Source organism: Vanacampus margaritifer, chromosome 19 (genome assembly GCF_051991255.1).
Source record: "Vanacampus margaritifer isolate UIUO_Vmar chromosome 19, RoL_Vmar_1.0, whole genome shotgun sequence".
Taxonomy (NCBI): Eukaryota; Metazoa; Chordata; class Actinopteri; order Syngnathiformes; family Syngnathidae; genus Vanacampus; species Vanacampus margaritifer.
In genome coordinates, this window is record NC_135450.1 from 9,609,789 (window position 1) to 9,628,209 (window position 18,421).

General features: G+C 40.2%; 1 protein-coding gene across 17 annotated transcripts in view; it reads left to right on the top strand.

The window, feature by feature from the left end:
- Nucleotides 1–18,421, top strand: part of gphnb (gephyrin b) — a 90,446-nt gene that overhangs the window by 18,313 nt on the left and 53,712 nt on the right. For all 17 annotated transcript variants that reach the window (XM_077552312.1, XM_077552308.1, XM_077552309.1 and 14 more), the window contains exon 2: nucleotides 17,183–17,261. In XM_077552312.1, coding sequence (XP_077408438.1) covers nucleotides 17,183–17,261 — 79 coding nt within the window. The remainder of the gene's footprint in view (nucleotides 1–17,182; nucleotides 17,262–18,421) is intronic.

Genomic DNA, 18,421 nt, shown 5'->3' on the forward strand with positions numbered 1-18,421 from the left:
ATATAATCGCCTGACGCCCCGAATTTTTAATAATTTTTAAGTCGCATCAAGCGATTAAAATTTTAAGTTGTTATTAATCGCATGACTTCAATAGTTAACTCATGATTAATCACTCATCTTATATCTGCTTTAAATGTACAATATCTTTTTTCTAGGTTTCCATACTCTCGTTAACAAAAGTGGAAAAAAATGTTAAACTAATCGAAATAGTTCAAATTAATTGTGGACGTCTATAGCCGTCAATGGCAGTGAATGAGTTAATAAACGGCTGTAGGATCTCAAGGTAGGAAATTGATCAGTTAAAAGATTTACATATCGGGTCTGTCATGTCATTTTAAAAACAAAATAAAACCTCATAAGAGTTGTTCAATCCAAAAATGTCCATGATTTATGCATAGCATTTCATCATGTTTTTTTTTTTTTTTTCATGAATTTATTACAGCTCGCAGAGGACTTTATCAAAGCTGAAAAAGGTTCTCAACCCCCGTTTTAGATCGTTTTCCATGTGCATCATTCGGAACCTTGCAGAGAGACTTGTGCGAAGAAAACGTCATTTTAGCTTAGCAACGTGTCTCACGTCAGACCGAGCACTCAAGATAATCTTGCATTAGCTGATTGGCCCCGGTTGATTGATTCATGCTGTATAATCTCGGGTTCCTCAGCTGTTTGCTATCCGACTAGGACTGTCCGCTCCGTTGTCGTGCACTGTTGATAGATCCATGATAATTGGTTTTGCTTTTGCAGTTCCATATACCTTAACCACCAATTTGCTTAGTTTTTTTGGTTGTTTTTTTTTGCATACTTTACATTAGAATTTTAATTTGACATGATTGTCTGCATTTGAGTTTAGCATAAGTGGGGTGTAGGTTGTAAGACTTTAAAATTTACTTGGATAAAGTATACGCACATTATTTTATTAAAATTGTTGACTTGATGTGGCGATGTAGTCACGGGGGTTGTAATAATAATATTTTGTTTAGAAATTTAGTTTTAATTAGTTTCCAGTGCGGGTTTGTTTGTTTAAATTAGTTTTAGTTTTATTGAAGGTGCTTTGTTTTTGTTGAGTTTTTATTAGTTTTATTTTTTTTTATTTTTTCGTGTGCAAGATAAAAAAAAAACATTAAGTAGGACTGTGCAATTGTTTGAAATTCAATTATTAAACTCCACAATTACAAAATCAGCATAATCGTAAAAAAAAAAAAAGATTAGTACTAATTTTGAGTTGTTTAAGTTTAGACATTTGCACCGTGTTTAAATGTTAAAATAACTTATTTATAAAATTTTGTTCCAGCAAATAGGAACTTGCATAATAGTGTTTCAAAGAATTTTATTTGTCTTAATATTTTTTACGTTTAAACATTTTCTTGTTTTGTACCAAAAATAATCGTGATTTCAATTATTGCCAAAATACGCATAATTAATATTTTCTTCATAATCTAGCAGCTCCAGCATCGAGTTTTGTGCAATCAAAGCTCAACAGAAATATTCCAAAAATTACAAAAACAATTCTAGTTATTAGTTTACTTTTCGTTAGTTTTGTAAACGTAACATGTATTTACAGCTTGTTTTTAAAAGGCATTTCCATTTTTACATTATTTCATTAGGTTTTTTTCAGTTTTCATTTTTTTTCTCCATTTTTTTCTCCATTTTTGTCCACTTTAAAGGTGCATTGTGCCATTTAAAAAGGTAATGTTAAAGCTTTTTCTACATCATGCATGCTCCACCAATGCCCAGATGAGTACGAAGAGCCCTGACTGTTTTTACTCTGACTGCATCTATCAGTTTTTATCTTCCCTTTGTAGTAAAGTTTTTACTCACACTCCACAGTTTCTTTGGAGAGGGGAGGGGAGGGGAGGGGCGGAGTTTTTCTTACCTCATTTGAACTCATGTGTCTTCGTTTGTCAACAGATGCTGCAGTTACGCTTTAAACCAGAGGTGGCAGTCGCGAGTAAAAAAAAAAAAAGTGATAAACTGCACAAAGATTCTTTAATAACCTAGATCTCAAGGCACTGTATATAGAAATCAGTTAAGTGTTTTTGCATCATCCTGTTTACTGACTAACCAACCACAAAGGACAAGCAATCCATTGTGTTGCCTTTGCACGCTGCACCGGTTGCAAGTATTGTATTTAGTAATGCAGTTGAGTTTGGAAATGACCTTCAGAAGAGCGCAGTCACAGTTTTCATCTGCTCTAAGACGTCCCAGTCAGAAAAGCTTCACGATCCTCAGAGAGCTCCTGCGTCATTCCGGGCGCAACGGAGTTCCACTTCGCTTTGTTGCACAAATTTCACACTGATTGTCGGCAGAGTGTTCTGAAACCTCAGCTGTGTCGGCCGAGCTTTTGTTTTGCTCGGCTGGCATGAAATAGGATTTGTGGACGGTGAACTGAAGGGTCGGTCACGAGGAGGGCAGTCAGTCGGTAAAACCCGACCAAGATGTGAGCTGCCGTTATTGCCACGTGTGGTTCCAATAGTATTTTATTTACAATGCAGGTTTCAGTTTGAATTTTTGGCATCTCCTTTTAAGTAGCCCTTATCTAATGTGACTGAACAATCTACATGCTTTGGAATCGCATTGGCAGATATCTGATTCATTTACATTTTTTATCCACTGATAATCTAAGCCTGATTTTGGTCTGTGGTTATCTGATTCTTGATGTGTTTTTTTTCTCTATAAACATTCTCATTAATGCTATGCTATATATATTTATGCTATTATTAGTAGTGCTCTTGAGTAATTTAAATTATATTTAGCTGACAGAACTTTTTGAGATAGCCTCGGTTGCTCGGAGTCTCACACTGCCCCACTCTCATATGGGGTTCCACAGGGTTCAATTCTGGAGCCTTTGCTGTTTTCATTGTATCTACTGCCCCTCTTAACTCATTCACTCCCTGCCATTTTCACTGAAGCAACCCCCTTCACCCCCGGCTGTTTTACTGGACTTTGACAGATTTTTCAAGGTCCACAGAATATTGTGTTCTATTGCTATAAAAACATGGAAACTCCAAAAAGAAAGATTAGAGTCTCTTCTTTCATCAGGAAAAAAAAATGTTGTATCAGTTTTTAGAATATAGCTAGGTTTCATCATTATTCACCAACCTTTTGAAAACTCTGGGGAAAAGAGCTTGTTGCAACATGGCCCTGGCTGATCTCTTATACTCTGCCGCCACCTGCTGGCTGTTTGTTGTAATAACTACCATTGCTTTAAGCGACCTCTTCAGTTCAGAGGCTGTATGCTCTAGCATAAAAATACATTTAAAAAAAAAAAAAGTAAAAATACGTTGAATGAGTTAAGAAGCATCGTATTTCAAGTAACAACTGGGCCACACATTTTTTTTGTAACTACAATTGGCTCACTTGAAACATGAAGTGTACATCCAGCCTTGGTGAAAAATGTGTCCCTTCCAATAATGTTTACCCACTGAGACTTGTTTGTCCCGAGTTGATCGTTTACCTTGTTCATTTCACAAATAACGTCAGGCCAGCCTTAGTGCATGTGTGCGTGACCTTTTGATAATTGATTTCAGATCGCCGCCTGACACGCTAACCTTGACTCCTGAGCCAGACTCGCAACCATACCATAACCCCTGACCTCCTTCGCTTTGGATACTCCCTCCCTCCTTCCTTTTTTTCGCGAGTGCTTACAGAGCAGCCATGAGAATATTACGTTTCCTCTGTGACGACGGTCAATACCTGATTTGATTAGATCTCAGCACTCACGCTTCACAGCGTTCTGTAAACCCACACAGCGGATGAAGAGCAGAGTCGCTAACGTTAGCCAGCACCGCCACCGATTTCGTCTTTTCGATTGGGGTGCAATGAATGAGTCGGCTTCTCCGTGTGGATTCACACTGCTCATCCAAGGATCCCGACCAGGCGGTGTAGCTAAACTGTGGTTGGTGTGGGTTTCCCTGCATCAGCAGCTTGGAAGGATGAAGAAGTAGGTGGAAGCAAGGAGAGGAAGGAGGAGGGGGGGATTATGGGATGTGAAGGGAGTGGGGGAGTGTAGGGAAAACTCTGAAGGGAGGTATTAGAAATGTGCAGCTGTACTGATGCCGGTGTAAGCACATTTCTATTTAAATCAATAGAGCTGCTTTCAAGCTCATTTTGGCTGCTAACAAAACAAAAGGTGCATGGTGCACTAATAGACGGCAAATGTGGGACATTCATCTGTTAGCCGTATCATTAGCTATCTTGTGCTAAATGTGTTCCCTTGTATATACACTGTGAGATTAAAAGGGAACATCTTTTTAATTGCGTGTTTACACCTATTTGGGGTCTGGAGTGTGAAATTATACACAATGAAAAATGTTTTTGTGAGCTGCTTGTTATATACAGTATAGGCCCCATTGAACTTTTGACCTTTTGATTCAAACATAAAAATCTATTTTTTTAAATATCTTTTTAGTTTTTGGGGGAGCAGCGGTGGTGAAGAATCAACACAATCGTGTAGTTGAACAAAATGTATATTTTAAACTTTTAACAAATAACTGAAAATGATTCACCCCCTTTTCTCTCAGTGCAGCCAACTGACTCCAGAAGTTCCCTGATTATTTCTGAATGATCCAATTTTGACCTAAATGATAAATACTGGGGCATGACCGATTAATCAGATGGCCGATTAAATTGGCCGATTATGGCCTTTCAAACATTGGTCAAAGTTTGCTGATTATTTTTACTAGGGGTGTCAGGCGATTAATAAATTAAATATTTTAATCATAATCAATCACATGACTTCAATCGTTAACTTCCGATTAATCACAAATTATATATATATATATATATATTCTAAATGTACAATAAATTGTACCATTTTTTTTATTTTCATACTCTTGTTAACATACAAGTGGAAAAAGAATTAAAAAATTAGAAATATGGCTGCATCTTTTAGTCATAGTTACAATGATTTCATAAAATTGAGTTAAAATGATGTACTGTACTGTCCTGTCAAAAAAATGAGTGTGATATTGATTTGTGTTTAGGTTCATTTTCTGCCACTAGATGGCATAATTGCATTTGTAAGACATTGGTAACAGCTGAGTGCATTTTTCTTTTCATATTAAGAGCTATCTAATCTTTAACATTAAGTAACTTGTAAAATCCAGCATTTTTTTTAAATTGTAAACTACATCTTGACTCCAGCCTCCACAAATATATCATTATTATAATTATTACTGCAAAATTTTGATGTGGGCGTGTCTGCTGCATTGCGACTGGAATTCCCCCAGTACAGGCTTTCCAAGTAAGGGGTTAATCGCATGTTAAAAAAATGAGTGGTGGTAAAGGAACTTTAAATTAACTCACTAATTTTGACACCCCTAATTTGTACTTTTATGTATGCTAACGACATTGGAGACTTTTGGATCTAGCTGCAGCGTTCGATACGGTGGACCACAGTATTCTGTTGCCACATTTGTGGGCCTTATTGGTAGTGCTCTTGAGTGGTTGAAGTCCTACTTGGCTGACAGAACATTTTGTGTTAGCCTTGGTCGCTCTGAGTCCCGCATTAACCCCACTGTCGTATGGCGTTCCACAGGGTTCGTTTCTAGGGCCTCTGCTGTTTACATTGTATCTGCTGCCATTCCATTTCAGAGGTCTTTTAAAATAATATTTGGGAGAAAACAGCATTATGATGACCCAGGAACACACCAGGCAGGCCCATATAGTTATGGAAAAGTTTAAAGGATATAAAAACATTTCACAAGCTTTAAAGAATCAAGCAAGGTGCAGAAAAGGATGCAATACCTCATATACAGTAGCCACAGGAACGCGTCACACGCTACATGCGCACACACGCATACCCTTGCCCGACTTTGCTATAATGCCACGCCAAGCCACCGGCACATTCATCATGCCGCTAGTCATTATGAGCAACCCTCATTAAACACAGAGCCGGTGATTTATGATTAATATTTGCAGAGGGGAGGCCTCTAATCAAGCCCCTTCGATTCATTGATTCGATTGATCCCCCCCCCCCCCCCCCAAAAAAAAAAAAATGAAAAAGATAATTGTCGTTAGCTTGTGTGCGCATGCTTTGGGCAATTCCACTCATGTTATGGGAATTGAAATTCAGAAACGGGCCAGTATAGAAAGAAGTTTAGGGTGTCGTATTCAAGGTCTCTGCTTTCCCTCGCGCTGTAAATTGTCTCTGGAGCTTTGCGCGGGGCTTCATTAGTAAGTGTCTTTTCAATATTTATGGCCTTATTAATAAAACATCAATACAAGAGGCCTTTGTGAAGAACTGCGGGCTGATGCAGTCTCAAAATGAGGATGCTGGCTAGTTAAAGACGGATGCTCAGGTGAGCAACGTGCACAACACGGCGGGGAAAGAATCACGGGAGGTCACACAAAGGACATTTTGAAAGAGAAAGGCTCAATTCAAATCCGGGACGGGTGACTCATTTGTTAGTGATTGCTAGTTAATTGGGTTTTTCAATGAATTTATTGACGTTGGAGTGTGGATTACTCTTTGAGTAAATGCGCTGGTACTGTGGTTAAACCGGACTCGTGTTTTATTCATGGAGGCCCGACGAAGAGTGTCGGTAGGAGCATCCTCGGGAATCTCACAACACCTTTTTGTTTGGTCTTCTCTGCAACATACACTAGAAAAAAAAAACATTAGATGAACATGATTTGTCTCTAATACTTAAATTCTATCAAAACTTGTCAAATTAAATCTAATTTATTAGTGAAATTTACAAATCGCGCCCTCTAGTATCTTACTTGCTCATACTACTAGCAATAAGTGTACCACTTTTAATCAATATTTTACAAAAAATGCATGTAAAACACGAAGCCAACAAGATTTGACTTGTTTAACGCACAGCCTCCATTTTTTTCAAATTAAAATCCTCAAGTAAAATAAAGATTTTTAAACATAAAATTAATTTCAGCCTTTAAACATCAAGTCTGTTTGAACAACTACAATATTTGCATTCCAAAATTTCACCAAATGTCATCAGGCTTAAGGAACTTTCAGTTTACGTTGATTATGGCAGCGCCATATGGACAAAAGCGGTATTGTCATGTCTGAAGGAAGACCACATTTCCCATGAGGACAAGCGCATTGCGTCGTTTTTTTAGCTCACGCCAGCGAGTGAAATCTGGGCCAATGTTGGTCCTTGACTGTCCTTACATAGCTTTTGTAGCTTTTGACGAATGCCATAAAGCAGTCAGCACATTTGTAGTTTTTTAAATGGCAAAGTTGCTTCGTGCCAGTAAAAATGACCCCCTCAGGCCATGGCCAAAGGTACCAGTCAACCAGTTTTAAGTCGATGTTTCATCAGAAGAGTTATGAAGCTATTTGATTAAGGTTGAAAAGTTCCTTAGTGCTACTTAAAGTAGAGTGGTGCTGCACTGACAATTATTTCAATAATCGATTAATCTGGCTATTATTTTGTCAATTAATCAAAGAATCGGCTAATATGTTTAAATTCCCATCCTTTTATTGAAAAACAGGGCATAATTCAAATTGATAGCGCACAAACAAATGAATTATTGTCGAGAAGCTGACATTTATTTGTAAACTTCGTGTCCAACCGTAACAATTTTTTTTCTCTCTGTATAAACATAGCAGCTTCGTTCTCTAGTCAATCATGTGGCCACCTAAAACTGTGTCTGCTTTCGCATTGTGTTCAATGAAATGTGTTGTACCACCTGAATGTCAATAGTCAAAATGGTGGAAAGAGTGAGGGGGGGTGGCTGCACCGATTCCATCACCTCCTCCAACTTCTTTATCATCTCTCTCTCTCTCGCCCTGATTCTGCCTTCCATTCTCATCTGCTCGCTCTCCCCTCCTATACATTTTTATTAGTCCCCTGCGCTCCATTTTCTCTCCCTACCTTTACCTCGTTCCAATCTTTTACCACCGATGCTGCTTCTCTGTTATGCCCCCCCCCCCCCTCCTCTCATCCAGTGCCAATTGGTCTCCTCTAAAGCATGTCAGGGCTTGCTCCCACACCACCCTCCCTCGGCTGCACTTGTCCATCCAGCTCAACCCCCCCCCCCCCCCCACCCTCCCCTTCAGCTTGGGATGGAGCCGCCGCTTCTCTCTCCGGACCCGCTTGCCTGGCTGGGACTCAGCTGTGAAGAACAGAGCTGTCTGTTCCTCTTTGTCTTTCTGTCTCCGCACATCTGGCGCGTGTGTGTGTGCGCTCGGACCGGGGCTGGCTGGTGTGTCGAAGGTGCGCTGTAGATGCCAGATTTCAGCCCTGTAGGAGGTGTGCACTTGGGATGTGTCTCAGGCGGCTGCTCGATGCAAATGGATGGTGCTCATTTGGAGGAGGATGCCCACATACGGCCTGCTCCGTACTGCAAGCCAGAGTCATTAGAATATTTGGTTATTAATTTTGGGGGGAAATACCAGTCAAATAATCAATTTCACATATAGCCTACATGTAATGACTTTTATTTCTTTTATCAAACATTGATTATTTCATTCTAAATAGTAGGGGTGTCAAAATGAGTGCTTTAATTTTCAGTTAAATTAAAGTTCCATTAACGCCACTCTTTTTTTTTAACGCGCAATTAATGACCGCCCCTTACTTGGAAAGCCTGTACTAAGGGAACATCCACGTCAAAATTTAGCAGTAATACATTTAATAATAATGCATATACTGTATTTGTGGAGACTGGGGTCAAGTTATATTTTACAAGTTTAAAAAATGTGCAGAATTTCACAACTAACTTCATGTTAAAGATTAGATAGCTCTTAATATGAAAAGAAAAATGCATTGAACTGTCACCTATGTCTTACAAATGCAATTATGCCATCTAGTGGCAGAAAAATTACCTCAACACAAATCGTTATCAACCAAATTTTTTTTAAATACAGTACATATTTTTAGTTTTAACTCAATTTTGTGCACAAATCAATATCACACTTGGATGTTCTTTTGATTGTTTTATGTTTTTCATAATAATATTTACTCTACAACTACATTAGATGCTGCAGGAACCTTCGCCATAAACCGAGGACCCGCTGTCCTAAACTGATATTTATCTAAGTAATTAGTGCTGGGTTTAAAATATCGATATATCGAATCAATATTGCTTTTCATAGCCCAATATCGTTTCATAAAACCTTGTATTATTCACTACTTTGAATACGGCTTTTTCCGTAAATTAACGTGCCCGAGACGAGCACGTACTCAAATGTGCGCTTCTGTTATTCAGAGTACCCCAAAAGGAGCCCAGTGCTTACAAAGAAAGGAAACAGCTCAAGTTATTGTTGTTAATATTGTACATTTAGAACAGATATCAAATTTGTGATTAATCGTGAGTTAACTAGTCAAGTCATGTGATTAAATGTGACGCCCCAAATTTTTAATAATCATTTATTTACCCCCCCCCCCCCCAAAAAAAAAAGTTTTTTAACAAACACTTTAACAAAAGTGGGGAAAAAATTTTAATCTAATAAAAATTGTTAAAATAAATTTTTGACGTTTATAGGCGTCAATGGCAGTGAATGAATCGAATCGAATCCATTTTGGAAATCTGAATCGATACCCAGCCCGACAAGTAATAGCGTGTATATTGTGGTATTCATTCATGTTGTTTCCTTCCATTGTGTTCTGCAATGGCTGACCCACAGCAGCAGCAGTCAGGTGGATTGTCGCTCTCCTTGCGTTATGTAACCCCACCCCCCACCCAAATTAGATCCAACTTCAAATAAATGAAAAGCAAGCCGCTGGTTGGCTCCTTCCCCCCGCAGTTATAAATAGCATTCTCACATCTTATCTGGAAACCGTGTTGTGGAGAGGAGAAGCTTTGAAACGCCGCCCGACGATTAGGATCCCATTGTTCCGCTCCACACCCCCTCCCTTCCCCCGGCTGCTTACAGTAAGCCCCGCGTGCGCTCGTGCGCGCGCGGCTGCAACGTCTGAGCGTTCATCTGCATCGCGCTCTGGTGGAGATAGCGGCCATGATAGCGTGCGTGAGGTGTCGTGGGCTTGCGAGTAATTGGCGTGCGAGTCGCCGCTGGGTGTGTCGTCGATGACGGGTGCCCGCTGATCCTCTCTGTATTAACAAGGTTGCTAAGATACATCGGGTTTATATTAGATGAGTTTATCTGCTGCTGTATTTTACGCAAGCCGTTATTAATTTGGTAATGTAACCTGCTGTGGTGTGGAGGAGGGTGGGGGTTCAGCCCTCTAGTTAGACGTCTACCCCACCCCTTTACAATCTGGAGGCGGAGCCGTACCTCCTTTTATCATGACATCATTTAATCCAAGGCCTAAGGCCCAGTCTTTCTATTCAGCGCAGAACAAGCCCGTAAAAAAATAAAAAATAAGAAGCAGACAAGTGATCTCACTCCGGCTGAGGCTTTTTGGCGCGAAGTGGTTGCCGTCCCTCCTACCAACAGATGTCATCTCAATCTAATGTCTGACCTCCATAGTGGCTTCTCCAGGCTGGAGGGCCATTGGCGCTGCTGTTAGCCGATAAAGAACGGGAAACAATAGAAGTGGGCTCGCGAGACAAGATCCTCCGACGGAGTTGCTAGAATAAGATTTTATTTTTTAGTTTGTGACATAGATATAGGGTTTACTGGTGAACAAAATGAACAGGGAAAGCAGATACAATGAAAACAGCAGATGCCCCAGAATTGAACCCTGTGGAAAACCATACGCTCCGTTACATGCATGCGCATCCAAATAATGTCACTTGAATCATGCAGTATGAACTAAGATGAACTCATACAAACCCAAAAACGTATGAATACATTTTTAATACTTTGTCCTTCACTCCCAAAAACATATTTATGTTTTTTTTAATGTTTTTTTTTTATGGTAGAGCATACAGTAGGCTTTGATGCAGCTTCTAACCTGAAGAGGTCACTTAAAGCAATAGTAGTTATTACAAAAACGACCAGCAGGTGGCAGCAGAGTATAAGAGATCAGCCAGGGCCATGTTGCAACTCTTGCAAAACTTAAAGCTATATTCTAATGCTAATTGCTGCCAAACGGAAACAGATACAAATATACGTTTTTGTCCTGATGAAAGAAGAGACTAATCTTTCTTTTGGTAGGTTCCATTTTTTTATAGCAATAGAACTGAATATTCTGTGGAGCTTGCAAAATCAGTAAAAATCCAGTAAAACAGCCGGGAGCAAAGGGGGGTTGCTTCAGTGAAAATGGCTGGGAAATTGTGCATCAAAAAGGTTACGTCTGTGTAAATCAACATTTTTTTTTGCTAACATCTAAACTGGAGGTATTTATTAGCCAATTGATAGTTGAGTGCGAGTGTATGTGACTGCAGCAGCGTGGATGTCCCCAGGCAACGGCAGTGGGAGGAGAGCAGGGGCCGTGGTCGTCAGAAGTGTGAAAGTGATGTTGCTCACACGAGATGTTGATGTTCACATAACAACACAAACACTTGCTGTTAAGGGGTTAATCAAGGAGGCACGCCAGAGCACGGGAGATCAGGGCCGAGGGGAAGAGATCAAGAAATGGCATTGTCTACAAAGAAAACAATATTTACGTGCTGGGGGGGGGATCACATTTTATTCTCTCCTCAGTTGATGAGTTCAAACTTGTTTAAATATATCAGTTCACAAAATTAACTCCCAGCCATTTTCACTGAAGCAACCCCCTTCGCTCCCGGCTGTTTTACTGGATTTTGACTGATTTTGCAAGGCCCACAGAATATTGTGTTCTATTGCTATAAAAACATGGTGCCTACCAAAATAGAGTCTCTTCTGTCATCAGGAAGAAAAAAATATTAAAATATATTTCTATCTGTTTCCGTTTTGCAGCGATTAGTATTAAAATATAGCTAAGTTTCATCATTATTGACAAAACTGTTTAAAACAGTGTGAGAAAGAGCTTTTTGCAACATCGCCCTGGTTGATCTCTTATACTCTGCTGCCACCTGCTGGCCTCTTTTGTAATAAATACCGTTGCTTTAAGCATTCTCTTCAGTTCAGAGGCTGCATCAAAACCTGTATGCTCTAGCATTAAAAAACAAAACAAAAAACATATAAATACGTCTCTGGGAGCATGGTAATATTTAGAATAGAACGTATTTATACGTTTTTGGGGAAAATGAATTAATTGATTGAAAAAAATTGGAAGTAGCCAGCCTACACTTCAAAACATTCTTATTTGAATTTGAATTGAAGTCTTATAGAACCACTTCAAAATAATTCCCAGATTTAAAAAAAAAAATCATAGCAAAGATGAGATATTTTATTCCACTATTGACTTTGTATTGGCTACAAGCCCCAACTTTGGTGTTCATATAAATCATAGAGGTCCTCTCTTCGACGTGAGAATACATCATCAAGTGTTTCTCATACAAATACGCACATGTCCTTTTATTTCCAAAATGCTGTTGTCATGTTCAGGATAAAACTGTCATGGAAATGCCACACCAGACAATTAAATGAGAGGCACGGGGGCCTGGTTCGAACCATCCATTATTCTTTTCAAAGTTATACAGGCCATGTGCTGTCAATCTGGCAGCATTCATAAACCTCGGTCTTTCCTACTCCATCATTTCCAGGACATAAAGCAGTCAGCACTCATTATCTCCAAACCTACACTAATGGGGTTTCCCCTCAAAGTAGGCAAGCACATATACACATACACATACATATGCACAGCAAACACTATGTCATTAAAACTTCCTTTTAACATTTACACATAATAATAAATGTTTGGGAATGCAGACAAATTGTAGCAGCAAAGTAGACTATAAAACTATTAGTTATCGGGAGGGAAGAGGTAACATACTTTTTGACTGTGCACAAAGTACTGCCAACTAAACTGGACCTCTCAAAGGCAGACAAAAAACACTATCAATGAATTTAAATCAAACAAAATAGCACAAAGACATCATAAGATGGTGCCAAAATTAGTCTTTTATTTTTTGGGCCCAAAGCCCCAAAACGGCAAATAACAAAGGACTACAATACACACTCTATTGTATTTGTTGGCAATTATTATCTGGAAGCTAAAAGATGAAAATATTTACTTATTGGGTTGCGCGAGGCCGGTAAAAGATTTAAGGAACCAAAGGGATGGGCGGTTGTGGTAGTTTGGACTTTGCTGCCTGTGTCCAAGTGGTTGTGCAACCGTGCAGATTTGTTGGAAATAGTGCTCTCCAGTGCCCTCTAGAGGGGGTGACGGGTCACTGCAGTGCATCGTTGCTTCACAGTTTGATTCTGGATCCCGAACACTGCTACAGGTATTTTTGGGGGTGGAAGTTAGGTCCAGAAGTGTTTGGATAGTGACTGACTTTAAAAAAAAAAAAAAAAAAAAAAGATTTTATGATATGACACTTGCTTTCAACTCATTCATTTGGACTATAAGACTTGGGTCAAATCACTCGAACCTCAGTGCTATTTCCAGTCTCCTTTCAGGCATTGTACATGGATACGTGTGAATAAAGTCGATTCTGAATCGAATCGCAGACCCAAAAATCTGAATCAAATCGTGAAACATTCAAAGATTCCCACCCCTAATAAAAACATTCGCGTTGTCATTTGTTATGATTTGGTTCTGTGGGGTTGGGTTTTTGTTTGTTTTTTGGGAGTTTTTGTTGTCTGTGATCAGTGTTTTATGTGTTCCTTGTCTCGTCAAGTACAACCTCGTCCACCTGTGTGTGTCTTCCCTTCCATGTGTGTTGACCAATCAGTGCCCTCAGCCACTTGTGTCTCACCCAGGTGTGTCATGTGTCAATCAGTGTGAATGTATTTAGGCCCCGTGCCCACGAAAGCCAGTTTCAATGTATCCTCACAAGTTTTTTACCGTTTAGGCCCTTCGTCCACACGATGACGCTGTTTCGGAGATTGAAACAGATCGCTTTTGAAAGCGGGCTCCAGAGTGGAAAGATTTCAAAACGTGTCCCGTACGCGTCCGTCTGGACACCTTATGCAGAATACTCCTCCAGTGACGACGCATTGTCGCAGATTGATGACGTATGCGCCAATTCTCGCGCGACTGCGAACAACAATGGCGGATAGCCGTGTCGTAGTCGGTTCGCGCAGCCTCCTTAGCTTGCTAATGCTTTTGCAGCAAAATACTTTGCTTCTTCATTCCCACGTTCAACAAGCGGTGTTGTACTTGAATCACCCGCCATTGTCCCTTCTCCTGTGTTTGTCTTTTTCATGTTGTTTTGATACATGCAGCCATGTTTGTTCTGTAGATTGCAATAAAGTTAGAAAAAAAAAAAGTGATTCTTCTTCTACACTTTCCGTTAACTCCCTGTGGCTGCGCTACAGCGCCACTCCAGACTTAGCATGTACATTACAGCCGTTAAACGTCCTCAACGTCTTCTTTTGGACACACGCAAGTCTTGAAATGCTTCCGTGTGTGCGAGATTTGTTTGAGGAACGAAGCCGGCTTTGCTTCCGTCTGGCCGGGGCCTTAGTCTGCTGTTGTTGTGTGGTCAGTGTAGGTGTATTGTTGTTTTCACGACCATGCCACGTCCTATTGTTAGTTGTCTCGTCGTGTTCCTGATTTAGTTGTAGCATTGACCTATGTTTTTGGACATTTTAGATTTTGCCTTTTGCTTGAATTAATCTTTGACTGCCAAAAACGTTAAATAACGTTTAGTAAAATCCTAGGGAGGAGTGCCAAAGACGTTAAAAGACGTTTGTTTCAAAACAGAAGTGAAACTAACCATTTTCTATTGTTTATTACTGAAAAACGGAATAAGGTAGAAACAAACTTTTTTTTTCTGATGAAAGATGAGAGTCCAATCTTTCATTTGGTAGTATGTGTCTGGCAGTCAAAGAGTTAAATCACTTTTTCTTTTTTTTCTTTTTTACTTCATCCTTGTCTTGTGTTGCTTCCCTACACTTGGGTCCACAACTCCCCAACCCTGACATCACGTTTGTATAGTTTACCGTGTTGGGGACCGTGTAACGTATCTGGCAATTTGATGCTAAAAAGTAGACTAGATTTTAGACTGGCAAAAACCCGGTCAAACTTGTGGTGTAACACGATTTTGGCGGATTTGATCGAAGAAGGGCGACAAACTCCACTTCCCCCAATCGATCTTTTGCTTTCAGGCTCCCTACATATTCTTCATCTCTTTTGCAAACAGTCATATTAATATTCCTTTGAAGCCTCTTTCATTTGTAGACCCCCTCCTCTTCCTCCTCCACGCTTCCAAGTTGCCCAACCCCCCCTTTTTTTGTGCCATTGTTTTCACAAGAAGGGATCAGCTTTCTGCGACTTCTACAAATGGCTGGCAGCAGAGAAGAAGAGAGGATACTTTGAGGGGGGGCACTTTCATACCTTCAGCCAGGGGTTCCCCTTGTTGCACACGTGGAAGGGGGGGGGGGGGGGGGGCAGTTATGTATGCCTTTGACAGAACACGTTGATTGGTTCAGAATGGTTGCTGCCTCTTGTAGGAAAAAGGAATGTCTATTTTTAGATCAAGGGGTAGCTGGGAGAGAAAAGACTGAGGAAGGGCTATGCATGCATGCGCGCGTGCGTGTGTGTGCGTGAGGAATACTGCAGTCATGTAGGAAGTTCCCCTTCACACACGCGCGCACACACACGCATATGATGCCCCCTTTTCCCTCTCCTTTCTCACCTCTTTGTACTCCCTCTATCTCTCCCTCTCTCCACGCGTCCTCTCCGAGCTGGCCCAGTGTGCAAATGTCAGCACTCTCCCGTTTATTTGCCAGCGCCCACAGCAACGTCCTGCACACTCTGTTTACCTCCACATGGCTGCTCGCTGACCCCCCCCCCCTCCTCCCCCCAACCCCAACTACCTAAAAATGTCTCCCTTCATTTGGTTTTTCCTAACTTTTCTCTTTTATCACTTCCCGCCCACCTTTTTCACACTCCCTCCTTCTCATCCCTCCGTGAAGTTTCCATCTTTTACGCCATTCTTGCTTCACCTGTCGGCATATACACCCCCACCCCCACCCCCACCGCCACCTTTTCATGGATCATGGCACCATCATAACATTTCGTCGTCTACAATGTTTCCATCATCAACCCCGCCTCTACAGAATGTGCATCATTTTGTATCTATTTTTGGCATACGTGCACATTTCACAGCGCACCTTGTCACCCCACTTCACTCACCCCCCCCCCCCCCCTGTCATCTCGCCCCTTTTGGTCTTTTTTTCTCGCCATGGTCGTCTCCGTCGCTGTCGCACGTCATGACTCATGTGGCTCGCACCTGCTCCACCGTGATGGGACCACACAATGTTAGCGTCATAAATTAAAAAGGGAGGGAGGTAGCGGGATTATATTAAATTTGATACAGTGGAGACAGATTGAAGACCAAAAAAAAAAAAGTCATAATACTTTATCTTATAAAGGCCAATGTGACAGTGGCCCATGGTGGCCCTCGTGGTCCAATTTTTCTATTCATAATACTGACTCTAAGCATAAATTCACATAGCAAAAGGATAAAAATAGATATAGAAAACTCCAATACTCAGGTAATAAAATTGCACCACTCTGATCTACAGAGGCGCCTTGATTTATGAATTAAGCTCATAACTAGATTTATGTGTACATCAAATCCATTGTCCTCATTGAAATGAATTGAAATCTGAAAGAAGCAAAAAAAAATGGTTACGTTTTTACATCTGGACATGAGTTGTGACCTTACAGAAGTTCCTTGTGAGTGTTCTTATTTTGGTCATTTTTCTGCCACTAGTTGGCATACGCGTTTCATGTCACATTGGTGATAGTAACAGTACCATTTGTCTTTTCAGAGTCTTTTAAGAGTGGCTTAATATTGTTGTTATTATTATTATTGTTGTTGTTGCAAAATTGGGTTAAAATAATATTGTATGCCGTTATGTTTTTACGTCTGGATGTGAGTTATTTTGGGGGTTGCCACGAGTCGGCATTAGCGATTCATGTTAGACATTGGCGACAGTAACATCATGTTTGTCTTTTCAAATTAAGAGTAGAAAACCGTGACCTCCTGTTAATTGAAAAGGGGAACTTGTCCCCATTCCCCACAAAATATTTATTATTAATATTATTATTATTATTATTATTGCAAAATTAGCCTAAACTAATGTTGTATGCCTTTGTTTTGTTGTTTTTTACACACCGACACAGTCCTTGGATTGTGCGCGGCCATTTCGGCCTAGAATGGACCAGTCATACGGACTTTTTCACAAACTTTTTGATGGCCAACATAACCCTGGTAGCATATCATGTGTAGTTAGTTGTTTATTTTCCCTCTTTTTCTGTCTGCGCAGTGAGTGACAGCTGTTACCGAAACCTGGCAGAAGACCGCAGCGGCGTCAACCTCAAAGATCTCGTCCATGATCCATCCTTGTGAGTATTAGTCTCATCGATGACTCATAGAGATTGCTAAAAAAAAAAGGACATCATTCACACACCTTTGAATCTACCACCTAAAGTGAACACATGTGTGTTTGTACACATTGGATGGCGGGAGCCTTTTTATTAAGGAGTATAACAAAGGGACTAAAAATATCTCTGGAACGCAACGTGTCGGGGCTCAGTGTCGCCCTGTGGAGGGAAATTCCCAGCATGCACAGCAACAACAAAAGCGCCGCAGCGCGCTCCTCTGTCTCAGTGTGACTGCAGGAGTCGTTAATTTCACAAAGAGGAGGTGAAATCTGCAATTGTTTTATGAATAAGGATGTGGAACATGAAAAGGAGCATGAATAACGCTATAAAAAATCTACAATCATCGTCAAAGTTTTAGTGGTTTGTCCCAACTGGAAAGAAAATCTAATGCACTAAATAATTGGGCCTGTTGTTTAATTTCCTAAAACATAGATGTATCAGGGGAAAACATTAAAATTATAAATGATCTTCTTAAATAAAATTCAGACCGCAAATTGCCTTTTTTCAATCGCAATAGTGCTGTAACATTCCTCTCCTGTTGCCCGGGTCATTTTCATTACGTCCATTGATTTACTGGAGCGAGGGTGTCAGCATCAATGCGGTGTCTTTGCCCTCCTGCTTGAGGGACCATGAAGCGCTCCCGTCCTGTCATGTCTTTGGCTGCGTGTCCACTTTGGCTGCTCGTGTCTCATGTGATGTTTGTGCGTGACGCACAGCGCGCCATGTTGTGTTTGCCATGCTAGACCGAGTCGCAGATTGCGATCAGGAACTCATGACTCACTGATTATAAATGTAGAATCTGAAACAATACAATGTTGTTTAAAAAAAAAAGGCCCGCTACATGTTGGATTACATGCAAAATCTACAAATGAAATGAGACAGTGAAAAAACAATGAATCCAAACTTGTAATTTCATTGCATTTCCCCTTGGGTGATTATAATTAGCAATAGTAATTAAATTAAATAATAATAATAACATTTGCATTAATGTGGTTGATATTATTTTACATCACTCAACTACAACAAAGGCCTTTTTTGGTACAATTTCAGTTACCTTGTGCACGTATAAAATGTGCCATTAAAAAAAAGTTGCTTTTAATGTTGTAAATATAAATAATATA